General features: G+C 44.6%; 2 protein-coding genes across 4 annotated transcripts in view; one reads left to right on the top strand and one right to left on the bottom strand.

Annotated features, from left to right (window-relative positions):
- Positions 1–4,938, top strand: part of ELP1 (elongator acetyltransferase complex subunit 1) — a 32,693-nt gene extending 27,755 nt beyond the window's left edge. Inside the window, exons 34-36 of the mRNA XM_084225476.1 lie at positions 281–435; positions 1,431–1,509; positions 2,500–4,938. Coding sequence (XP_084081602.1) covers positions 281–435; positions 1,431–1,509; positions 2,500–2,567 — 302 coding nt within the window. The 3' untranslated portion in view covers positions 2,568–4,938. The remainder of the gene's footprint in view (positions 1–280; positions 436–1,430; positions 1,510–2,499) is intronic.
- Positions 4,939–7,262: 2,324 nt separating this feature from the next.
- APTX (aprataxin) lies at positions 7,263–17,864 on the bottom strand. 3 transcript variants are annotated; one of them, XM_084225370.1, is made up of 8 exons: positions 17,820–17,864; positions 16,729–16,865; positions 15,939–15,985; positions 13,984–14,295; positions 12,529–12,588; positions 9,416–9,642; positions 8,487–8,590; positions 7,263–8,172 (listed from the first exon to the last, which is right to left on the bottom strand). In XM_084225370.1, exons 2-8 carry the CDS (start codon positions 16,856–16,858, stop codon positions 8,018–8,020), a joined length of 1,035 nt encoding a protein of 344 aa, XP_084081496.1. In that variant the 5' UTR covers positions 16,859–16,865; positions 17,820–17,864; the 3' UTR covers positions 7,263–8,017. The 3 variants fall into 3 exon arrangements, with proteins under 3 accessions (XP_084081496.1, XP_084081495.1, XP_084081497.1); XM_084225369.1 differs by lacking the exon at positions 17,820–17,864 and adding an exon at positions 17,546–17,678; XM_084225371.1 differs by lacking the exons at positions 15,939–15,985; positions 17,820–17,864 and adding an exon at positions 17,546–17,678 and having other exon boundaries at positions 13,984–14,291.
- Between the last annotated feature and the right edge of the window lie 92 nt (positions 17,865–17,956).

A 17,956-nucleotide genomic window follows, 5' to 3' on the forward strand; every position in this document is an offset into this window, starting at 1 on the left:
GCATTGAATTAATTAATTAATTGGTTTAATTAATCTGCCTCTGTGCTCAGAATAATGTGAACTCTCTGCATTTGAAGTTGGGAGCAGAGAAAAGAAGGCTTCTCAGTACCATTTCAGATTTGTCTTGTTTTTGTTCTTGGACATTGTAGGGGCTCGGTAGGAACAGAACAAGATCTGAGTTGCTGCTCCCCTTCCTGTGTGCTGATAGCAAAGAAATGCAGCTGTTTATTTAGTATACCTGTGTTGATTGCTATTTTATTGCTTCTGTTCCCTCCTGCAGGAGAGATACACATCCTTCTGAAGCAACTTGTGCTCTTTGGTTATGATGAGCAAGCTGGGGCACTGCAGCAAGTCCTGGAAGAGGTTTTGCAGTTGATGGAGACCTCAGTCCCAGAAATCTGGACTCCAGATCTGCAACAGAGCTCTGTCAGCCTGGTCTGTGCTCATCCACAATACCTGTCACTCTCACTAGACAGTATCAAGTGTTTAGCAGTATTTTGCATTCTCCAGCACAGAGCCTAGACTCCTTCCATGGCTTTCAAAATCTGGGGTTTTTTTCTGTTAGAGGTTCAGTAGATATTCTGGGCAGGACCTGCTGAGTACACTAGATGGGTACAACATGTATAGCCTGCTGTGACCCCTGCACTGAGTGCCACATTGGATGTGATGAGGTCTTCTGAGGCTTGTGTTGCCTTGTCCTAGTGGTGACTTGTTTTTGTAAGCTCCATCTTAAGCAATTTGTAGAATATGGGAGCACTCCCTCTTTTCTAGGCCTAATGGTAGAAGTGTACTGGAGTAGAGCAGGTCTTGTGAAGTGAAAAGCTACTGGATTGGTCAATTAAGTCTGAACCATATATCATAAGGAGTAAGTTACATAAAGAAGTGTTATGTCAGGCTTCTAAGCTTCAGCTTAATGCAGAATAAGGAAGTCACAAGGGCCTTAGTTAGTTCCCTTCCAGAGTAAAAAAGTCTTTATTTCTGATAAGTGGTTTCTGAGTATTTGTGGTGAACACAAAATGTTCCCCAGTATCTTCCCCCCAACTGCTGATTAGCAGGACTCTTAAAAGACAGACTAAAATTGTTCTGTGTGACAGGGAACAGAGACTCCCAGATGAACTTTAAATATTGATGGTGCTGTAATGAAGTCAGTCCTGCTGAATCATGACATTTATGGTGCTGTGAAGAAATAGGTGGTGGATAAGTGTTCTGTGTCATGAAAAGCTGTGTGAAAGCAGTTCTCTCTTTCTGCCTCTGTGTTAACTTTTCTCAGACATTACTGGGCTTTGATGACACCAATCACACTTTGATCCTGTTCACTTTGTACTGTGAGGTCTCCAGGTTTTGGACAATCATAGCAGAGTTTCCTTTGATGGCATCCCTGCTTGTGCCTTGCATTGTTCAGGTTGGAACATGGCTATTTCTTCTTACAGGTCTTGGGACCCAATTCAACTGCAAACAGCATTATGGCTGCTTATCAGCAAAAGAGGATGATGCCTCCTGTTGTACAAGGTTAGTTGAGGCTCTGAGTTAAGTTTGGGTGTGAAATGTCAGGGAGGTTAGTGGGCTTGGAGGCTCTCCAAGCACTGCTACCTGCCAACAGTTGTATCAGTTACTCAGCTGTGGTGGTTCCTTGCTTTTCTTTATGGGTGTACTATCCTGCCTTGTGGATAAACTTTCTTAAGAAAGTTTATTTTGCTCTGAATTTGTGCTCTAAAACTGTTTCAGCTTAAAACTGTCTCCTGTGCTAAAATATCTCAACTGCTCTTGGGTTACTGTGTGTGTAATGTCAGTCTGTTGTGAGGGAATTGAAAATCTGATTTCTTAAGGAACGTGTTAGATAATTTTTCTTGTAACTTACCTGCTGAATTTTTCTCTCTGGCTTTGGCAGTTAGGCCAGGCCCTTGACTCTGGTTACAGGCTACAATCTGTCATGTCACTTCGCCGTCTCAAAATTAGGGTTGAGAGACCTAGCAAAGGGTGGTCCCAACTCCTCAGTCTTCCATCTTTCCCCTAGTGCTACATCCTACTTTCCCTGCTGGTCCTGAAATTGCCTGGGGAGATTGTCTGTTGAATCTATAGATGCAGCCTGTCTATAGCCACTTGCCAGGGCTGGCTTCAGAAAAAGCCTGGTGTCTCTTACTCACTCCAGAAGGAGCCAGCTCACTGTGGTGCATGATGGGCCAGTGACAGGTGAATGAATGGAGTTCTGCTTTGTGCCACTAGTGATTGTGGCTTTGTGCCTGTGCCTCCTCGTTCTGAACAGTAACACTTAACGATTGAGAGGGGACTTGCTGTGCCCAGACGTTTCCTGGTGAAAGCAGGTCTTCTGAGGGCACTCTCCTGTGCAGGCTGGTGATCAGTCACTACAGGGAAATGATAGATGTCAAGAGATTTCTCGGTATCCTTTGATGTAAGAAAAGTGAACAAAGTAGCTGACAGCTCTTGAAGAAACTATATGCTGTTACCCCTGTTCTGACACTTGTTCCATTTGTCTTTCAGATGCAGAAGTACTGACTCCACCAAAATTCAATAAAAATCTACAGTGGAAGCTGCACCTTCTCCAGTAGCCAGAAGTCAAGTAATCCCTGTGGACTCTGAACTATAACTTTTCATATAATTTCGTTATATCTTTGCAGAAGCCATTGCTGTTCTGGTGTTTCTGATACACTGTTCTTAGGGCTGTGCAAGTGAAGGGTCCCTCCGCCTGGTGCACCTCTGACTGCAACCCATATGGCATCACACTTATGGGCACAGCCACTCATGTCCACTGCAGAGCTGGCTTGTGAGGCTGGGGAGTGAAAGGATAAGCAGCTCTGACAGCTCCTACCACTGTTCCCCCCTTCTGGAAGAGGCAATCCCACCAGTGTTGGATGGGTTATCTTCACTGGATCCCTCCCTCCCAGACTTGATACCTGCTATGATAACAGGCCACATTTTAAGCACTTCAGCTGCTTTAGAGAACTCACCTGTAAGACTGTACCAATAGCAAATTATTGTAGTTGCCAAACAAATTTTGTGTCTTCTCTGCTGAAGCTGGGTGTTGCTGATACAAGGTTTTCATTATGGCTTTATTATATCAGAATGAATCCTGCAGTGCCAACAGCCATTGTATTGAAACTGAGCCTGTTCACACCAGGGAGGTCTCTGACAGAGGAAAACACAAATAAAAGCAGGGCACAGGTGTTGGTGTCTGCTGGTTAATACTACCCTAATTATCTGAGATCAAGAAGAGAGAGTAATGGTGCTTTATGGCACTGACCGATCAGCAGCTGTATTCTGATGATGGGGCAATAAAATGCACAGCTTAGATTTTACCCCAGAATACTTCTGTCATCTGATGCGAGAAGTAACAGCAGTAGTTCTGGGAGCAGAGAAAGGAGATGAAGCTGGAAACCCTCTCAGTGGTAGCATCCCTTTCTTGGTTAATTTTGGCCTGGCAGCTGCAGTGTTCAGGCCATTGGGTTCTGCAGAAAAACACCTTACAAACAAGGTGTTTACTGTCTGTTGGAGTTGTTTAATGGCACAGCAGCGAGCTGTGTTCTGACAGCATGGGCATGTGCAGTGCTGTGGGTCACTGGTTTTGTGTGGCAAGAACTCCAGCAGATTGGGGTGGCCATTTAGTCTTGCACTGTCTGTTGTGCTGGCTTGGGCTTGCTGGAGGGGAGTGGTAAAAGTATTTTTTTCAGTGTGAAGCATTGGAGCACATCTAATTTCCAGTTGTTCTGAGTTGCATGGCCTGTTCTGGGTTGTGTGGGGGTGACTTAAGCCTGTTGTCAAATATTGTGACTACACTGGAAAGAGTTTCTCCAAGGGTAAAGCCTTTTGAGACGGCAAAACACATTAAAGTCTTTACAGGGCAAGATTGTTTCACAGGATCTGGGTCTTCAAAATGGTAGCAGAGCATAGTCCATGGTGAAATACAGAAGCCATCTACCAGATCTGGAGAATGGGTTGCTGAGAGAGTCTGTGCTCCTCTGCAGAGCACTCTTCAACTGAAATGTAACACTGACACCAATAATTCCTGACATTCCTAAATCTAATGCCAAGAAATGCCGAGGTCTTGCACAACCTAATCTATTGTCTAGAAAGAGAGCACAAGAAAATATAAAATTGCCACTGGCTTACTGAGGATTCGTGCTTTGCCTAAGCATGTGCAGGATTTCTTTTGTTTTTCCGTCATGGTGATGGTGAAAGCCAAAGACCCTTTTGTGTTAGGCGTGCTTTCTTGTTCTCCCACCAAGGCAAAACCTCTGTGAAGACCAGTCTTATAAACTATTCATCAAATTCTTACTGTCTTCCCCTATACTTTTCCCTCCTGAGTGAACCTGGAGTAAGGAGCAGTGGAGCTGGAAGCAGCACCTACTGTGGGTGAGCCTCGAGGGGGGATATCCTGCTTGCTACTTCTGCAGTTGCTGAACCTTGGTTTCTTCTCAGCAGCAGCTAGGAGTCAGCTTTCCCTTGATTTCTGCTGCCATGTTCTTTTGCTTTCTTAGTGATGCATGTAATCTTGAAATATATTCAGTTTTAGTTACTCTCATTACAGACATGTTGAATTTACTCTTAGGAATTCTGTGGGGGCTCCTACAAACACAGTTAGCCGGAACTGAAGTAAACCATTAATGCAGAAATATGGAGTTAACTTTAAAGATGTCTCAACCTCTGAGCAAATACAGTTGTATGGAAGCCTGTTTCTCTTTTTAGATATTTTTCACCTGTCTGCTGATTAGCTTCATTAAACACAAAAGGAACATAAATCCATCAAGTTCGTAGGAAGTTCATGAACAGATGCACAAACAGTGTGATTCATTGGAGCAATAGATTATAGTTCTTGTTAGATTGCCAATGATAAACACACCTGCAAAATACAAGTGTAGAGTGCTTTGTACAAGTGTTCCCAGGTATGTTCCAATGGAGTCAGTCACAGATCTTTTCAAAGAAGCATCCCTGCTCTGGGGGAGAGACGAGTAAGACCCTTGACTTGTCTGCAAGGTGGTTATGTTCTCATCCTCTGCCTTGGAGGCTTTCAAAGAATAAATTTATTCTCTTTGGGAAAAGCAGAGATGAGACTATAGTCTCATGTTCTCTAACTGCAATTGTAAACAGAGAGGAGGGGGAAAGAACCTTCTTTGTAAATGAGTATTAAGAGTTACAAAGAGACAACAAAGGCAGTGGGGTTTTCATCAGGGTGAAATACAATTCTTGTACCATTCTCTTTTCCACCGGGCGGGCTGCAGGGGCAAGGGGTGATCTGGCCCTTCACCTGATAACATACCACCCCATTGGCCTACCATCAGCCCATGTTAATCCCTTCACATATCTCATGGAAAGTCTTTACCACATCTTCCTTAGCTTTAGGCCTCATTCCTGTAACAATATCACAGAAGATTATAATAGAGTTTCAGAGAGATCTAACAACAGCCAGGTGTGGAAGGGAGATGCTTTATCATCATTGGCTGATGAGTGTTAAGGTAATGCTGCTATTCTGCAGCTCTCTTCCAATAAAGATGTCATGTTGGTTGCTCACAGTCTCCTGTATGGACTTACCAGCTGTACAGGAAATATTGGAGGAAGGCTGTGGGTCCCGTGCAAAGACGCACACTAATTTGTGACAATGTCTAAGTTTTCTGCCTTAGTTTCCTTCATGGCCTTGAGGCTACCCCTATAGGTGGCTACCCCTTCTTGGCTTCAGAGAGCTTGTGCCCATTGCTGCCATTCCTGCAGACTTTTCCCATACAGTGGTGACCTCACACAGTGTTGGACATGCTGCCATCCCTCCCCCAGGGTCAACCCTGGTGGCAGTGGTTCTCCTGGTGATGCTGCTGATTTACAACATCATACATAGGCTTGTCCCTCTGAACCGTGCTCCACATTTTGAGTGTGTGGCAACTGTGACTCAGCTGCATGCTGTTCCCAGATGGATTGCAGGGGTTTATGCTTCACTCTGACCTGCTCTGAGAGGTACTAAAACCATAACTCCCACCCAGAAGTGATGGGCCATGGGCTACAAGCAGCACATTTCACTATGAAGAAGCATGGGCTTCCCTTTCTGGCCTGTGTCTGCTATGAGGAAGACCACAGACAGCTCTCTAGCATTTGCAACTGGCCTTGGTCCTAATTAGTTCCCGTTGCAAAGCATTAGCACTTTACCTCTGGAGCCAGCTCAAGCCCTAGTTTGTGACAAGAATGGATTCACAGACTGGCTGTGCTTTTGTCCTTGTTCCTCACTCTCTAAGCTTTATTTTGTAATTTAAGGCGTATTATTACTGATGTCAGCAATAGGTGAACTGTGACTGGTGTTTTAAATTAGGCCATGGCCAACTGTTCACCTTAATGTACCCTGTTCTGGTACAAAGATGAATGGTTTAAGAAAAGATTTTGCACAGTGAGTCACAGGAGAACAATAAATACTTTAAAGACCCATTAAAGTGGGAAATGGCAGGTCTTGCAGAATAGTTTTGAAACAAGTAGAAGACACAAACAAACATCATGCATAAGATACTGGACACTGCATTTCGCAAGGTTCCATATGTTTTACTGAAATTAACTGAATCAGCTAAAAAAAGCATCCTTTAGATAAACTTAGCTCATTATAGTGTGAAAGCCATATGTCTAGAACTTAGACTACCCACCTCCAAAGGAAGAATCCTACCTACTGAACATGCACAATAAATTCAAAACACAGTGTATCTTTAACTGAAGCAGGCAAAGGATTGTCCAACAGCTATTGAGTAGGCAGGCATTTAGACAGCAGGTAAGTGCAAACTTAGATATTATGAAAATATCTTAGCTAGTCTGCTTGGCTAGAACTGGGTGTGCTGGCTCTGTGGATTCACCAGCCAGCACCCGTCTATGCACAAGCATGAAATAAATGTGACCCTCTGTGTGGATTGGCTTCTTGCATACCAGGTTTAAAGAGCACATTTTTGGGAACAACTTTACAACAGAAACATCTTTAATCTTTTCCAACAACACCAACTTAGTATTTTCCCCATTTGAGTGGGTACAGCAACCCGCTGCTGCATGGGGGAATGGAAGGACACCCTCTCCCTGGAGAATGTGTTACTGTTTAGGAGCAGCACTTTGCTTGTATAACAAAAGCTCTGTGCACTCTTTTTCTGAAAGCCATTTCACCCAGAGAGCATCTTACCTAACTCAAAGTCGGGCTTAGGATGAAGCTGAGCTGTGGAAGATCACATCTTGACAATACTAAAATGATTAGAGGCTCACTAAAATCCTGATTGGAGAAACAGTACAGGATTAAACCACAGAATTTCTGTACCAACCTCAACATATGCACACAAGCAACTGCAAACCTTGATAGTTTTATTACTCTGGGAAGCAGTAAAGCTGGTCATAATATATTACAAATGTATTACATAAAAAATGTTTAAATACATCCTTGTACCCAAAAGAGATTTCTGCTCCACTTAGAGCCTGAGCAGTGGCTGTCCCCTAGCTGAGGGGCAGTTCAGCAGCACTCAACTGTCAGGCCTTTCAGCGAACTGGGGGTGATCAGCTGCTGCTCCTGCCTCTCCACTGACAGTACATTCTGTCAGCCACACCAGTGCCTGCAACATTAACACACAGGAGGAACTTCAGTGGTAAGCAGAAAACATCAAGAGTAAGACCTCTAAATTGTTATTTCTTTCCTTTCTCAGTAGAAACCTAGATCTGACACAGTTCAGCTTCTGAATTAAAATAAATCCTTTCATCAAAACAAAGCACTTCTCCCAGACTTCAGTTCACTTACAGATTTGTGTGGCTGTACCACAATAAAGCTGCAACCAAAAAGTTTCCATTTCAGAAGTCACTTTATTTACATTTTTAGTAGGAAGGAAGAAGAGGGCTTGAGTTTTTGTTGAAGCTATTACTAAATTAGTATGCTGCTGTTTCCAGGCCACTTCTCCCCACATTACAATTGTCATTCTAGTTAATAAACATACATTTCCATTAACATTTTGTGGTCTTTGTGTTGGCTTGAAATCTGAAGACACACTGAAAGATGATTTTTACAATATCATTTTGGCCAATGTTTCTGAAGATGTTCCTTTAACTGTGGGATTGTGGACAGCTGTTGTTTACAGCGATGGCATCTGAGGGGAAGTTTGAGAAGTTCAGCGGTATGGTCTTTCACCATCACTTTTCCCTTGCTTCTCACCATCTCTATCACATCTGGGGATAAAAATAAAAAAGACCATAGGGATTGAGACCATGTAGCATCATGAAACACATGACACTGCAAATCTCTGTGCATTGTTTTGCATGTACAGTGTGTCATTGCTGCATCCTAATTTAAACCAGACACAAAATTTCTTGACTTTAACGCAGTCAATATCTTTACCCCAATATCTTAAATTAAATAAAACCTTTCACTTACTGCAATAAAATGTATGACTTGCACATTTGTTTGGAAGAAAAGCCTGAAGCCAGAACCTACAAGCGGGATTATATGTTATAGAAAGTACTTTATAACATATAATCATTACCTTGAGAGTTTAAGAAGTAGTCTGTATTAAAAGAATTCCAGTGCTTTTTGGTTTTCAGGGCTGGAGAATCAAAATCTTGGCTGATTACATGCAAATGTAGCTGACTGAAAAAAAATATAACGTAGATGTGAGAGAAGGTTAATGCTCAAAGCTGTTTTGCAGTTGTATCAGTTGCAAACATGATTCAGCAGGATGCCAGCCTTGTGGGTCAGTCCTGACCCTGTGACAGAAGAAACACAGCCTGTTCTGGAAGCACTGTCTCTTGCCAAGCATATCACGTCACCTATAAAGTCAGGGTCACTAGTCTGCATATTCCATTGGTCCCTCACTGCATCTATATTCCTGCTAGTTTCCAAAAAGGCGGAGACAGTAGCGTTAGCAAACCACACGTTTATTAAAGGTTTAATAATAAACCAAAGTTTTATTATTTGTAGAGTAATTGAATGGGACTTGATCAGTGCTCAAAAGCTTCATTCAAGAACTGGAGAAGAACTGACTGCAGTATCAACAGACACTTGGACACTCTAAGGTCTGGACTTAGACACAAGACTCAAATCCTTGCTCGGTATTAGGCAGGACTTGACAGGTCTAGGAGTCAGTCTCTAATCTCCTGCTGGTGCCATGGGAGCAGGATGCTCTAGCTATGGCAGCAGTGCTCCTGTCACTGGGGCTGGACCACAGGCATCCCACAGCCCCAGGCACCAACCTCTGCTAGAGAAACCCAACAGGCATTTCCCCTCTGTGCCCAAGATGCCGGTGCATCAGGATCTATACAGCAGTGTGGGGCAAAGGACTGCACACCAAGCTGTCTCTAGTGTTGAGGAGGACTGCCTGTTCTTCAGCAACGCCAAATCTCCTCATGGATTTAGCCCCAAATCTGTGTAACTGGAAGAACAGCATGTCCACCACATGACTCCTCTAGGTCTTACCTCATACTGGGGATAGCATGGTAACCCAGTCTGAACTCCAGGCTCTCTCTGGCAGGGCACTGTTCGATCATTTTTTGCCCAACAGCATGCATATGTTCCAGGAGTTCAAGGTGGTCCCTGGTGACTGACTTCAGGCTTGAAATAGGGTCCCATGGTAAGATAAGCCAGTGGTAACGTGCTTTGGGATATTTATCCTTGATGACTACAGTCTTTTCATCTTTGTAAACCTTGCAAAAATGAAATAACTAGATTACTTACATATTATTCCTATAAACACTATATTTAGTAGAGAGATGCTATCCAGGGAAAATTTTTGCTGGAATTAAGCTGCTCCAGGGTAAGCACCCTCTTCCATAACATATACCAGGCAGCTATGGAAAGGTGTTCCAGCATTCTGTTTCATATACTTTATTATAAAAGGCAAAAACTTTCTAATCTTACTTTGCAGTAAGTTAACCATAACTAAAGAGGTATATGAACTCTTGAAAATCACCTGGACTGAGATATCAGTGAGGCCTAGGGAACTCTACTTCCATCAGGCTACATTTGAGCTCTGCAGTCACAAACAAAACCACTGTGCTCAATACAGAATATGTCGGAATGCACTAGGTTGCAGATTTCCAGAGTGAAGCACAAATCTCAGATGAGCTACCAGCAGTGTGCTGCAGACCTCCACCAGCATTACGAAGATAAAAATACTCAGATCTGGGCTATTCCAGTTTGTCCTACCCAGTGTGCTGCTTTGTAAGATCACTGACAAGAAAGAGAACAGATTCCTGTCTATCATGTCCTTCTTCCTGCTTTCATTTTGTTTTGCCTTCTGCAACAATTCAGTGCAGCTGAGGAAGAGAAATGGTTGGGAAGCTTGTTGACAACAGTGGGGAGAACCCAGCAATAAAAAGGTGTCAGGTTGTGACACAGGAACTGTGTATTGTGTCTCTGGTCTCTTAGCAGTGCACCAGCTGATGAGAGATGGATGGTGTCTTTGTCACCTTTGCTAGTTATTCTTGCATGTTTATATACAGATCAGTCTTACTCTACAGGAAAGAAGATTAGAGTTCTATTGGTACACAAATCTTTCAGCAGCAAGGTATTTTATGCACACATACCAATGTCTGCTGTTGCCACTAACAGGAACAGGATCACGTTCAACTCTTTTCAGAAAAAAAGAAATATGGCCATATTTGATTAAAATATAAAATAAAATTGGCCATTTGATTAAAAAGAAAAGATAGGAATTCTATTGTTTGTGTATTCAGATTGAAACTATAACTAATAAAGCTAACCTTCACTCATTAACAGTTATTTGTGTCTAACATTAAAAGAACACTTCTAAATTTTGGGTCAAGAAAGCCCTATTTTGGTAAGTACAAAGAATTCTGCTTCAGGGATAAAAATTAAGCTTCATGCTTAAAAAGCACAGAAGAATTTCCATGGTTTTATCATCCCCTATAGATAGACTCATTTGAAAGTGCTGGCAATTCTAGAACAACGGGCATCCAATTCTCCTGTAAATCGATGCAGTTCAACACTTCACACCTGAATTAGAAGAAAAATCAATCAAGAAACAGGAGCCTTCTGTTTAGTTATCGGCTGAACAAGGAACTGGCTCACAGGTCAGGCACAAAGGGTTACAGGGGTGACATCAGACTGGTGACCTGTCACTGGTGGGTTCCACAGGGCTCCATCCTTAGCCCTGTGCTCCTCACCATCTTCATAAATGGCCTGGACACAGGACTGGAAAGAACAGAAAACAAGTTTGCCAATGACACTAAGTTGGGAGGAACTGTCAACTCCCTTGAAGGCAGGAAGGCCCTTCAGAGGGACCTAGACAAATTAGAGGGCTGGGCAGAAGTTTAACAAGGTAAAGCGCTCCATTCTGCACCTTGGACAGGGCAGTTCTGGACATAGAGAGATACTGGGGAGCAAAAGACTGGAGAGCGGCTCCATGGAATGGGAGCTGGGAGTCCTGCCAATCGGAAGCTGAACATGAGCCAGCAGTGCCCTGGCAGCCAGGAGGGTCACCCGCGTCCTGGGGTGCATCAGGCACAGCATCACAGCCAGGCAAGGGAGGGGATTGTCCCGCTCTGCTCTGCACTGGGGCAGCCTCACCTCGAGGGCTGGGGCAGTTCAGTGTCACACAATAGAAGACATAAAGCTCTTAAAAATGTCCAAAGCAGTGCTAAGAAGATGGTGAAGGGCCTTGAGGTGAAGCTGGATGAGGAGCAGCTGAGGTCACTTGGTCTGTTCAGCCTGGAAGAGACTGAGGGAAGAACTCACTGCAGTTACAACTTCCTTGTGAGGGGACAAGAAGCAGCAGGCACTGATCTCTTCACTCTCATGATCAGTGACTTGAGGAAATGGCCTGAAGCTGAGTCAGGGGAGGCTTAGGTTGGATATCAGGAAAAAGTTCTTCACCCAGAGGGTGGCTGGGCACTGGAACAGGCTCCCCAGGGAAGCTGTCATGGCACCAGGTCCGTCATAGTTCAAGAACCGCTTTCAGGTACATGATGTGATTTCCAGGGATGTCCTGTGAAGGCTAAGAGCTGGATTCAATGATCTCGATGGGTCCCTTCCAACTCAACATACACTATGACTCTAAATTATCTTCAGCCTAACGGTGATCATCACCTGAAGGGGCCCAGTGAGACCAGGGGGTGGATCCTGTCAGCTAACATAAAGGTGTGAAAGTTAAGAATTTTCTGGAAACCACGAAACTGCAGTAAGAAACAACACAGAGCTGATTGCTGGAGAATGGGAACCCCTGTGGCCTGCTGAGCTTCAAACGATAACCCCATTTTAGCTGGTTTCCCTGGGGAAACAAAGCAACTTCACAGCTCGCCTACTCTCCCATCAACCTTTTTGAAATCTATTGGCCAAATCTCACAGTACAGAGCTCAAAGATAATTAACACAATGAGAATCTGCAAAATCAGTACAGTGGAGATTCCCAAGTTAATGTTACTACAGAGAGAGATGCAAGTAAATTTCAGCCTTTCTGCAGGACTCCACTGATTAACCAGACTGTCAAAGCAAATTGCAGAAGGAAGAAAGAAAACTCATTTAGCTTTACTAGACGGGATCTACTGTAAAGTACAAGTACACAGATCTCACCTGCATTTTTGGATCTTGCATGGAGCTCTTTAGACCCTGACTCCAGTGTCCTAAATGTTCCTATAGCACAGAATGGGAAAAATAAATTGTAAGACAATTAACCGTCCAATTACATAATTCAAAGTATTCAGTTAAGAATATTCATTTGTATACAGCAGTATACAAATGAATACAATTATTAATACCAATAACAGCTGAATGATAGCTCAATTATTTCCCTTCTATAAAATGCCAACCTACCTGCTCCAACTGCCCCCAAAAAGCTACTTTTGAAAACTTTTAACAAGATACTGTGAAGATGGAAAGTTCAATCTTCCAAACATTGTAAATTTAACAGCAGGGAGCTATAAATGCATTTAAATTTAATAATTTGCCTGCACGTGTCATGGCACAAGGCCCTCTGCTTTAGGGATCACAAGAACCAAAAAAAGAATAAAGATCTCCATTAACTGTCCTATCCCATACTGCTCTGCACAGAAAAAAGTAGTTGCAGTGTGCGGCCTTATCCTTAGATGTATTGATTTTTTTATATTGTGCAGTGGCTTGTAGAGAACACAATAACGGCACGGGAAGATCAAGCCAACACAAGCTACTTCTTAACACCTAATAGAAGGCGTGTCTTGAGTGCACCTTTTTCAAAACAGATGTTTTAACAGATGTTTTAACTATTCAGAGCAGTAATAATATTCATCACATTCTTACATTATTATGGTTCTGTCAGGGAAACAGTGTGAGTTGTCATCTCCCTGCTCATTCCACCACAAATCTGCCCCTAATATAACTAGCCCAAGTCCACAAATGAAATAAGTGGTTAACTCACAGCAACCTGAGAATAAAATTTTGTCTTAAGGGGTTTCATTTCGGTGCCTTCTCCTCCAGCACTGCACTAGTTCCAACTGCATTAAGGTCTTTTATTTTGTCCATGTCACAGGGCTAAAAACTCCCTTTCAAAGATTCTGGCTGCTAACATTCACTAATGTAAACATGGTTCTGCCATATGGAATGAACAAAGCAGGAGGAGAAAAAAAGCCTCATGCAATTACAAACAAATTTTAAAAAGAAAAGGCTCAGGTTGTTCTGTTCTCTGTGCACTTGCTTTTAGATAACCACTCAAGAGTCAGGACAGTGTCCTTGGGTGACTGCAGCTAAATGGAGCTCACATAGACTGTTCTTCTAGCAGAAACTGCAGCTGAAATCAGAGATTAAATCCTCCTTTGCTCATCCTCACACACACCTAACCCTCAAGTCAGGTTAAAATGGGTCCCAAGTAACTTTCCCAGGGTTTGGGTGATGTCAGGAGCACATAACACCTCTCATGCTCTGTATACTTTGAGGATCTGTGCTCACCTGAGATGCCTGCCACCAGCAGAATCCACAAAAGCACAAGACCATGTCTCCTCACAGAGGAGACAACCCCAGGAGAAACAGCACAATTATTAATACCAAAACACTTGCCTTTTTGCTCGAAGTTCCTTCATGTGTAGATACACTGGTATTGCTTAGCTTTGGATTTGTAGAACTGTCTTGTGTATCTACCACCTCCAACTTCATTGTTTTTCTGGGCACAAGCTCTATATCATCATTCTCACAGAAGCCTTCATGTGGCATCTTGTCTGCTTTTGGAACAGTTTTCCCAGACTCTTCGGCAAATTGCACCGTGTAGGGGTAAAGGTTATTTACAATATGCAGAACCTGGCCTGGCTTCATTTTCACCACTTCATCCTTGCCAATATTCACAAGATCAACACTAGTTGGGTTGACCCCTATCTTTGTAAGACAGAAAAAGGAAAAAATAGTAGAAAATTATGTTGTAAGTGGAATCGCCAACTTCTGCTCAGTTCTCCTGGAATACCATTATCCTGGAAAGCAAACGCATTCTGTACCCACATCAATCTGCCTTAGCAGACCAGGCAGTGCAGCACTGTGGACATCTGTTTCTGTCCCAGTCTTGCAGTCACAGCTGTCAGCACACAACCTCAGGGCCTGGCATCACAGGGAGCCAGGGTCTGCAGAAGTTACACAGTTACAGTATCGATTGCGCTGCACTTCCCTCACAAATCAGCAACCTATTAAACAACTAGTAACAGCAGCAACTATTTCTGAGGAGTAACAGTAGTTTTAGCAAATTATTTCAGCACATTGTGATGTAGGGAACCTACAGTGATTGCTCGATAAATGGATTTTGCATCACCATGTGGGTGACCCTACAAAAATTAGGAGTCTTCAGCAAAATGCTTTTGGTTAATGTTTATGCACAAAACGAGCTTCAGGAAATCAGCTCTCTCCTGTGACTGATGAACTCAGTCAGAGAGACTTTTCATTAGCTTTGTCACTGCCACACCTGCATGCTTCACAAGACAGTACTATACCTCTCACTTGGTGTTCACTGCAATGAAGCACACACCTGATTCCAGCCAGGATCTCTTTAGTCTACAGCTCTGCAGTTTCACTCAGGTCACGGATGCTTCCCATCAGCGAATAAAGTATCAAACAACTGATCAGTGGAACCTTGTGCCACACACCTCTCACCTGGGGAGCAACTCTTCAACAGGCAGAGAAAACATGCTAGCATCCACCACCAGAAAGTACTCCCAGTTTTGAGACTCCAGCAACACAATATTCAAATCATGACTAGGGTTGATTTCTGAGAAAAACTGTCCTAGATATCTCTTCCAGATTCACCAGATGCCCCTGGGGTGCCTGTGCTTAGTGGGCTGTGGAGGCATTTGGAGAGAAGACGCTGCCCCTCGTCAGTAGAACGTGTTGTTGTACTGTCCGCGCAGGCTGATGCTGTGGGCACACACCCACAAACACCAGCAGCAGAGACCTTTCCCTTCACATTATCTCAGAGATGCTGGGTCTCGTAAGTGTGAGGGAGCAGGCCTGCCTCCATCCATCTGGTAACAGGAGCACTCCAGCAGTTCTGTCTCACATCCTATCTTTTCCCATAAGTAACCACATCTCCAGCTCTTACCAGCTCACCCACAAAAATCTTCTACAAGCGAGTAGTCCCATTAACGCAAGAACTTCAACCTCAAACAAAGGGCTGCCTTATCTTATGAAGTTTAAGCCTCAGGAGAAAGATAAGTTTAGTAGAGGAAGTCCAAAGTCTCTCAAATGCAGCACCCAACAGAACTGATTGAGGACTCACAACAGCATTCCCTGATGCTGCAAGTCTGGCTGTCTTAGACTGGAACTTATCTGGAAGGAACAGTGCAGCCTTTCATTGAGGTGCACAAAGAAGAAAGTTCACTTCTGAGGGCCACTTGCTGTAACCTCCCTTGGTGATAAGAAAGCATCAGGTGCCTCAGACCCAGTGATCATTATCATCACTTGGAGCATTTGTGGAGCTAAGTACAACTGTCCCAGTAAGTACCAGAAATACTGCCAATCCAGACATAAAAACATACCTGTTTAACTGTGACATACCCCTTGTTACAGTCTGCTTTTAACTGGACTGGAAAAGAAAGAAAAAAGTGTCACAAAACCATGCAAATAAAAAGAACTCTGCTGAACCACCCAGAGCAGAAAACACTCCTCTTTTTGAAGAGCTGTTTCTTCCTGGAGCTGATCTTTGTGAATGCATGCCAAGAATATTTCTGCCTCTTCTCTTCTTTCCAGGACCACAGGTAAAACAGAGCCAACCCATACGCTGAGCCAAGGGTAGAATTACTTCAGAACAAAGCTGGATTCTGTTGATGTCTTATACATATTCTTGGCATCCTTACCAGCCCTCTGGGACAAAAAGGCATAGAGCAAGACTGTGTCCAGAGGCACAGAAGATAAAGCAAGGAAGATGTGCAGTATTTTATAGGTGGATGTGCAGTATTTTATAGGTGAAAGGTATTTTCATATATTCTCCAAGATCACATTATTTTATGTATAAAATAGCAAGTCATGCTAAAAATCAGTTAATGGAATATTAGGGAGAAGAAGGGCTGTTCACGAAGTAGGGATGCAGGCAGTGAAGCACAGCTGTGGGCTTGGGAACTCACAATAAGATTCAAAGCTTTAGTTTATGGAGGTGGACATCCTGTCGTTGGGTGTCTGATTTTGTAGGCCCCAGAGATCTCCATAAGTGCTTCTCAAAAAGGATTGATGACTTCAAGAACCAGGTAACACTGCAGACCACATAGAGGAACGAGGCAAGTTCAGCTGCTGCTGCACATGGAAAGTAGGACTGGAGCAAAATCCCCTTACCTTGCTGCCGTGAACACTTCTTATCCGTTATCCCAGTCTCTGGGCCACGCCCAATTACCACAGCTTCCAAGTGTGGCAGTTTCACTCGCTGAGTGCATTTCTCTTTGCCCACGAGCCAGCACACGCGCATCACTGAGCTATAGAGCAAAATAAACAGTGTGTTACCAACAGTCACTCCTTGAGGGGCCACCTTCCTGTGGAATAGGGTCCATGAATTCTGGTGCTAGCCCATCCATTAGCTGAGCCAATTCTGCTAACTTGGTTCAAGTTTCTGAAATTCAAAGCAAAGCACGTCACCAGCACTTGCATAATCTAAGGGCAGGTTGCTGTTGAAAGGGCAAACCTGTTTTCCTGCCTACACTACCATACATTCTCACATCCATGAACCATATAAAGGAAAAATCAATTGGATTGACAGCTCCATCTGACAGAAGAGCCTAGCCACAAAAAAGCTCAATTTGTTTCCCACTGAATCAGAGCTCACCCGAGAGATTAACTCAACCACCAAAACAAGAGAGAGCAGCAGAAGAGATGACGAGAGAGTCGGGACAGCTTCATCCAGCAACAGTCAGCACACGGACCGTGCTATGAAACCTTCAAGTTTACATCGATTTGACCCTGGACGGCGAAGATCCCTCACCCTGCCCGGCGCTCGGCCCTGTTCCTCCCAGCTCTGCGGTGGAGAGCTCATGCCGGCGGAAAGCCAGGCTCCGCTCCCGGTGTTACACGGGCACTGTCCCACACCGAGCCCCTCGGCACGCCCATCCCGTGGGCCCCGTTCCCATGGCAACGCCGGCACGGACCCCCTCCCCCTTACCGCGCGGGCGACGTTCGCGCCGCCGCCACCCCGCAGCCAATCAGCTGCTGCAGCGCGTCTCCCACGTGACCAGGCAGAGGCTCCGCCGCGGCGCGTGGCCCGGCGCAGCCGCACTGGGCCCGCGCACCCGGGGGTGGGCACTGGGTCCTGGCAAAGGCGCAGTAGAGTAGAGCGGGCTAGGCCACCGGCCGGCCTCTACGGCGTGGAGCCAGGCCCGCGTACAGTGGGGTGGGGAAAGGCGCGACGCGGTGCCGGGAAGGCCGGCGCCCCGTACCCGGTGCAGCTCGGTGCCTCCGAGGGCGGGAGCTCCCGGCGCGCAGGCGCAAGCCGAGGCAGACACTGGGCAGGGACGCCACCGCCCGCGCGGGGCGGGGTCTGCACTCAATGCGGGCGGCGGAGGCGGGCGCTGAT

Source organism: Fringilla coelebs (genome assembly GCF_963513975.1).
Source record: "Fringilla coelebs genome assembly, chromosome: Z".
NCBI lineage: Eukaryota > Metazoa > Chordata > Aves > Passeriformes > Fringillidae > Fringilla > Fringilla coelebs.

Excerpts from the sequence above, each read along its gene's own strand:
- APTX (XM_084225370.1), bottom strand. The coding sequence starts at position 16,858 with ATGCGCGTGTGCTGGCTCGTGGGCAAAGAGAAATGCACTCAGCGAGTG. Across the intron at positions 15,986-16,728 it reads GAAGTGTTCACGGCAGCAAG|TCCAGTTAAAAGCAGACTGT; the intron begins GTAAGGGGATTT and ends TTTCTTTTCCAG. Across the intron at positions 8,591-9,415 it reads CATGCTATCCCCAGTATGAG|TCAGCTACATTTGCATGTAA; the intron begins GTAAGACCTAGA and ends ATTTTTTTTCAG.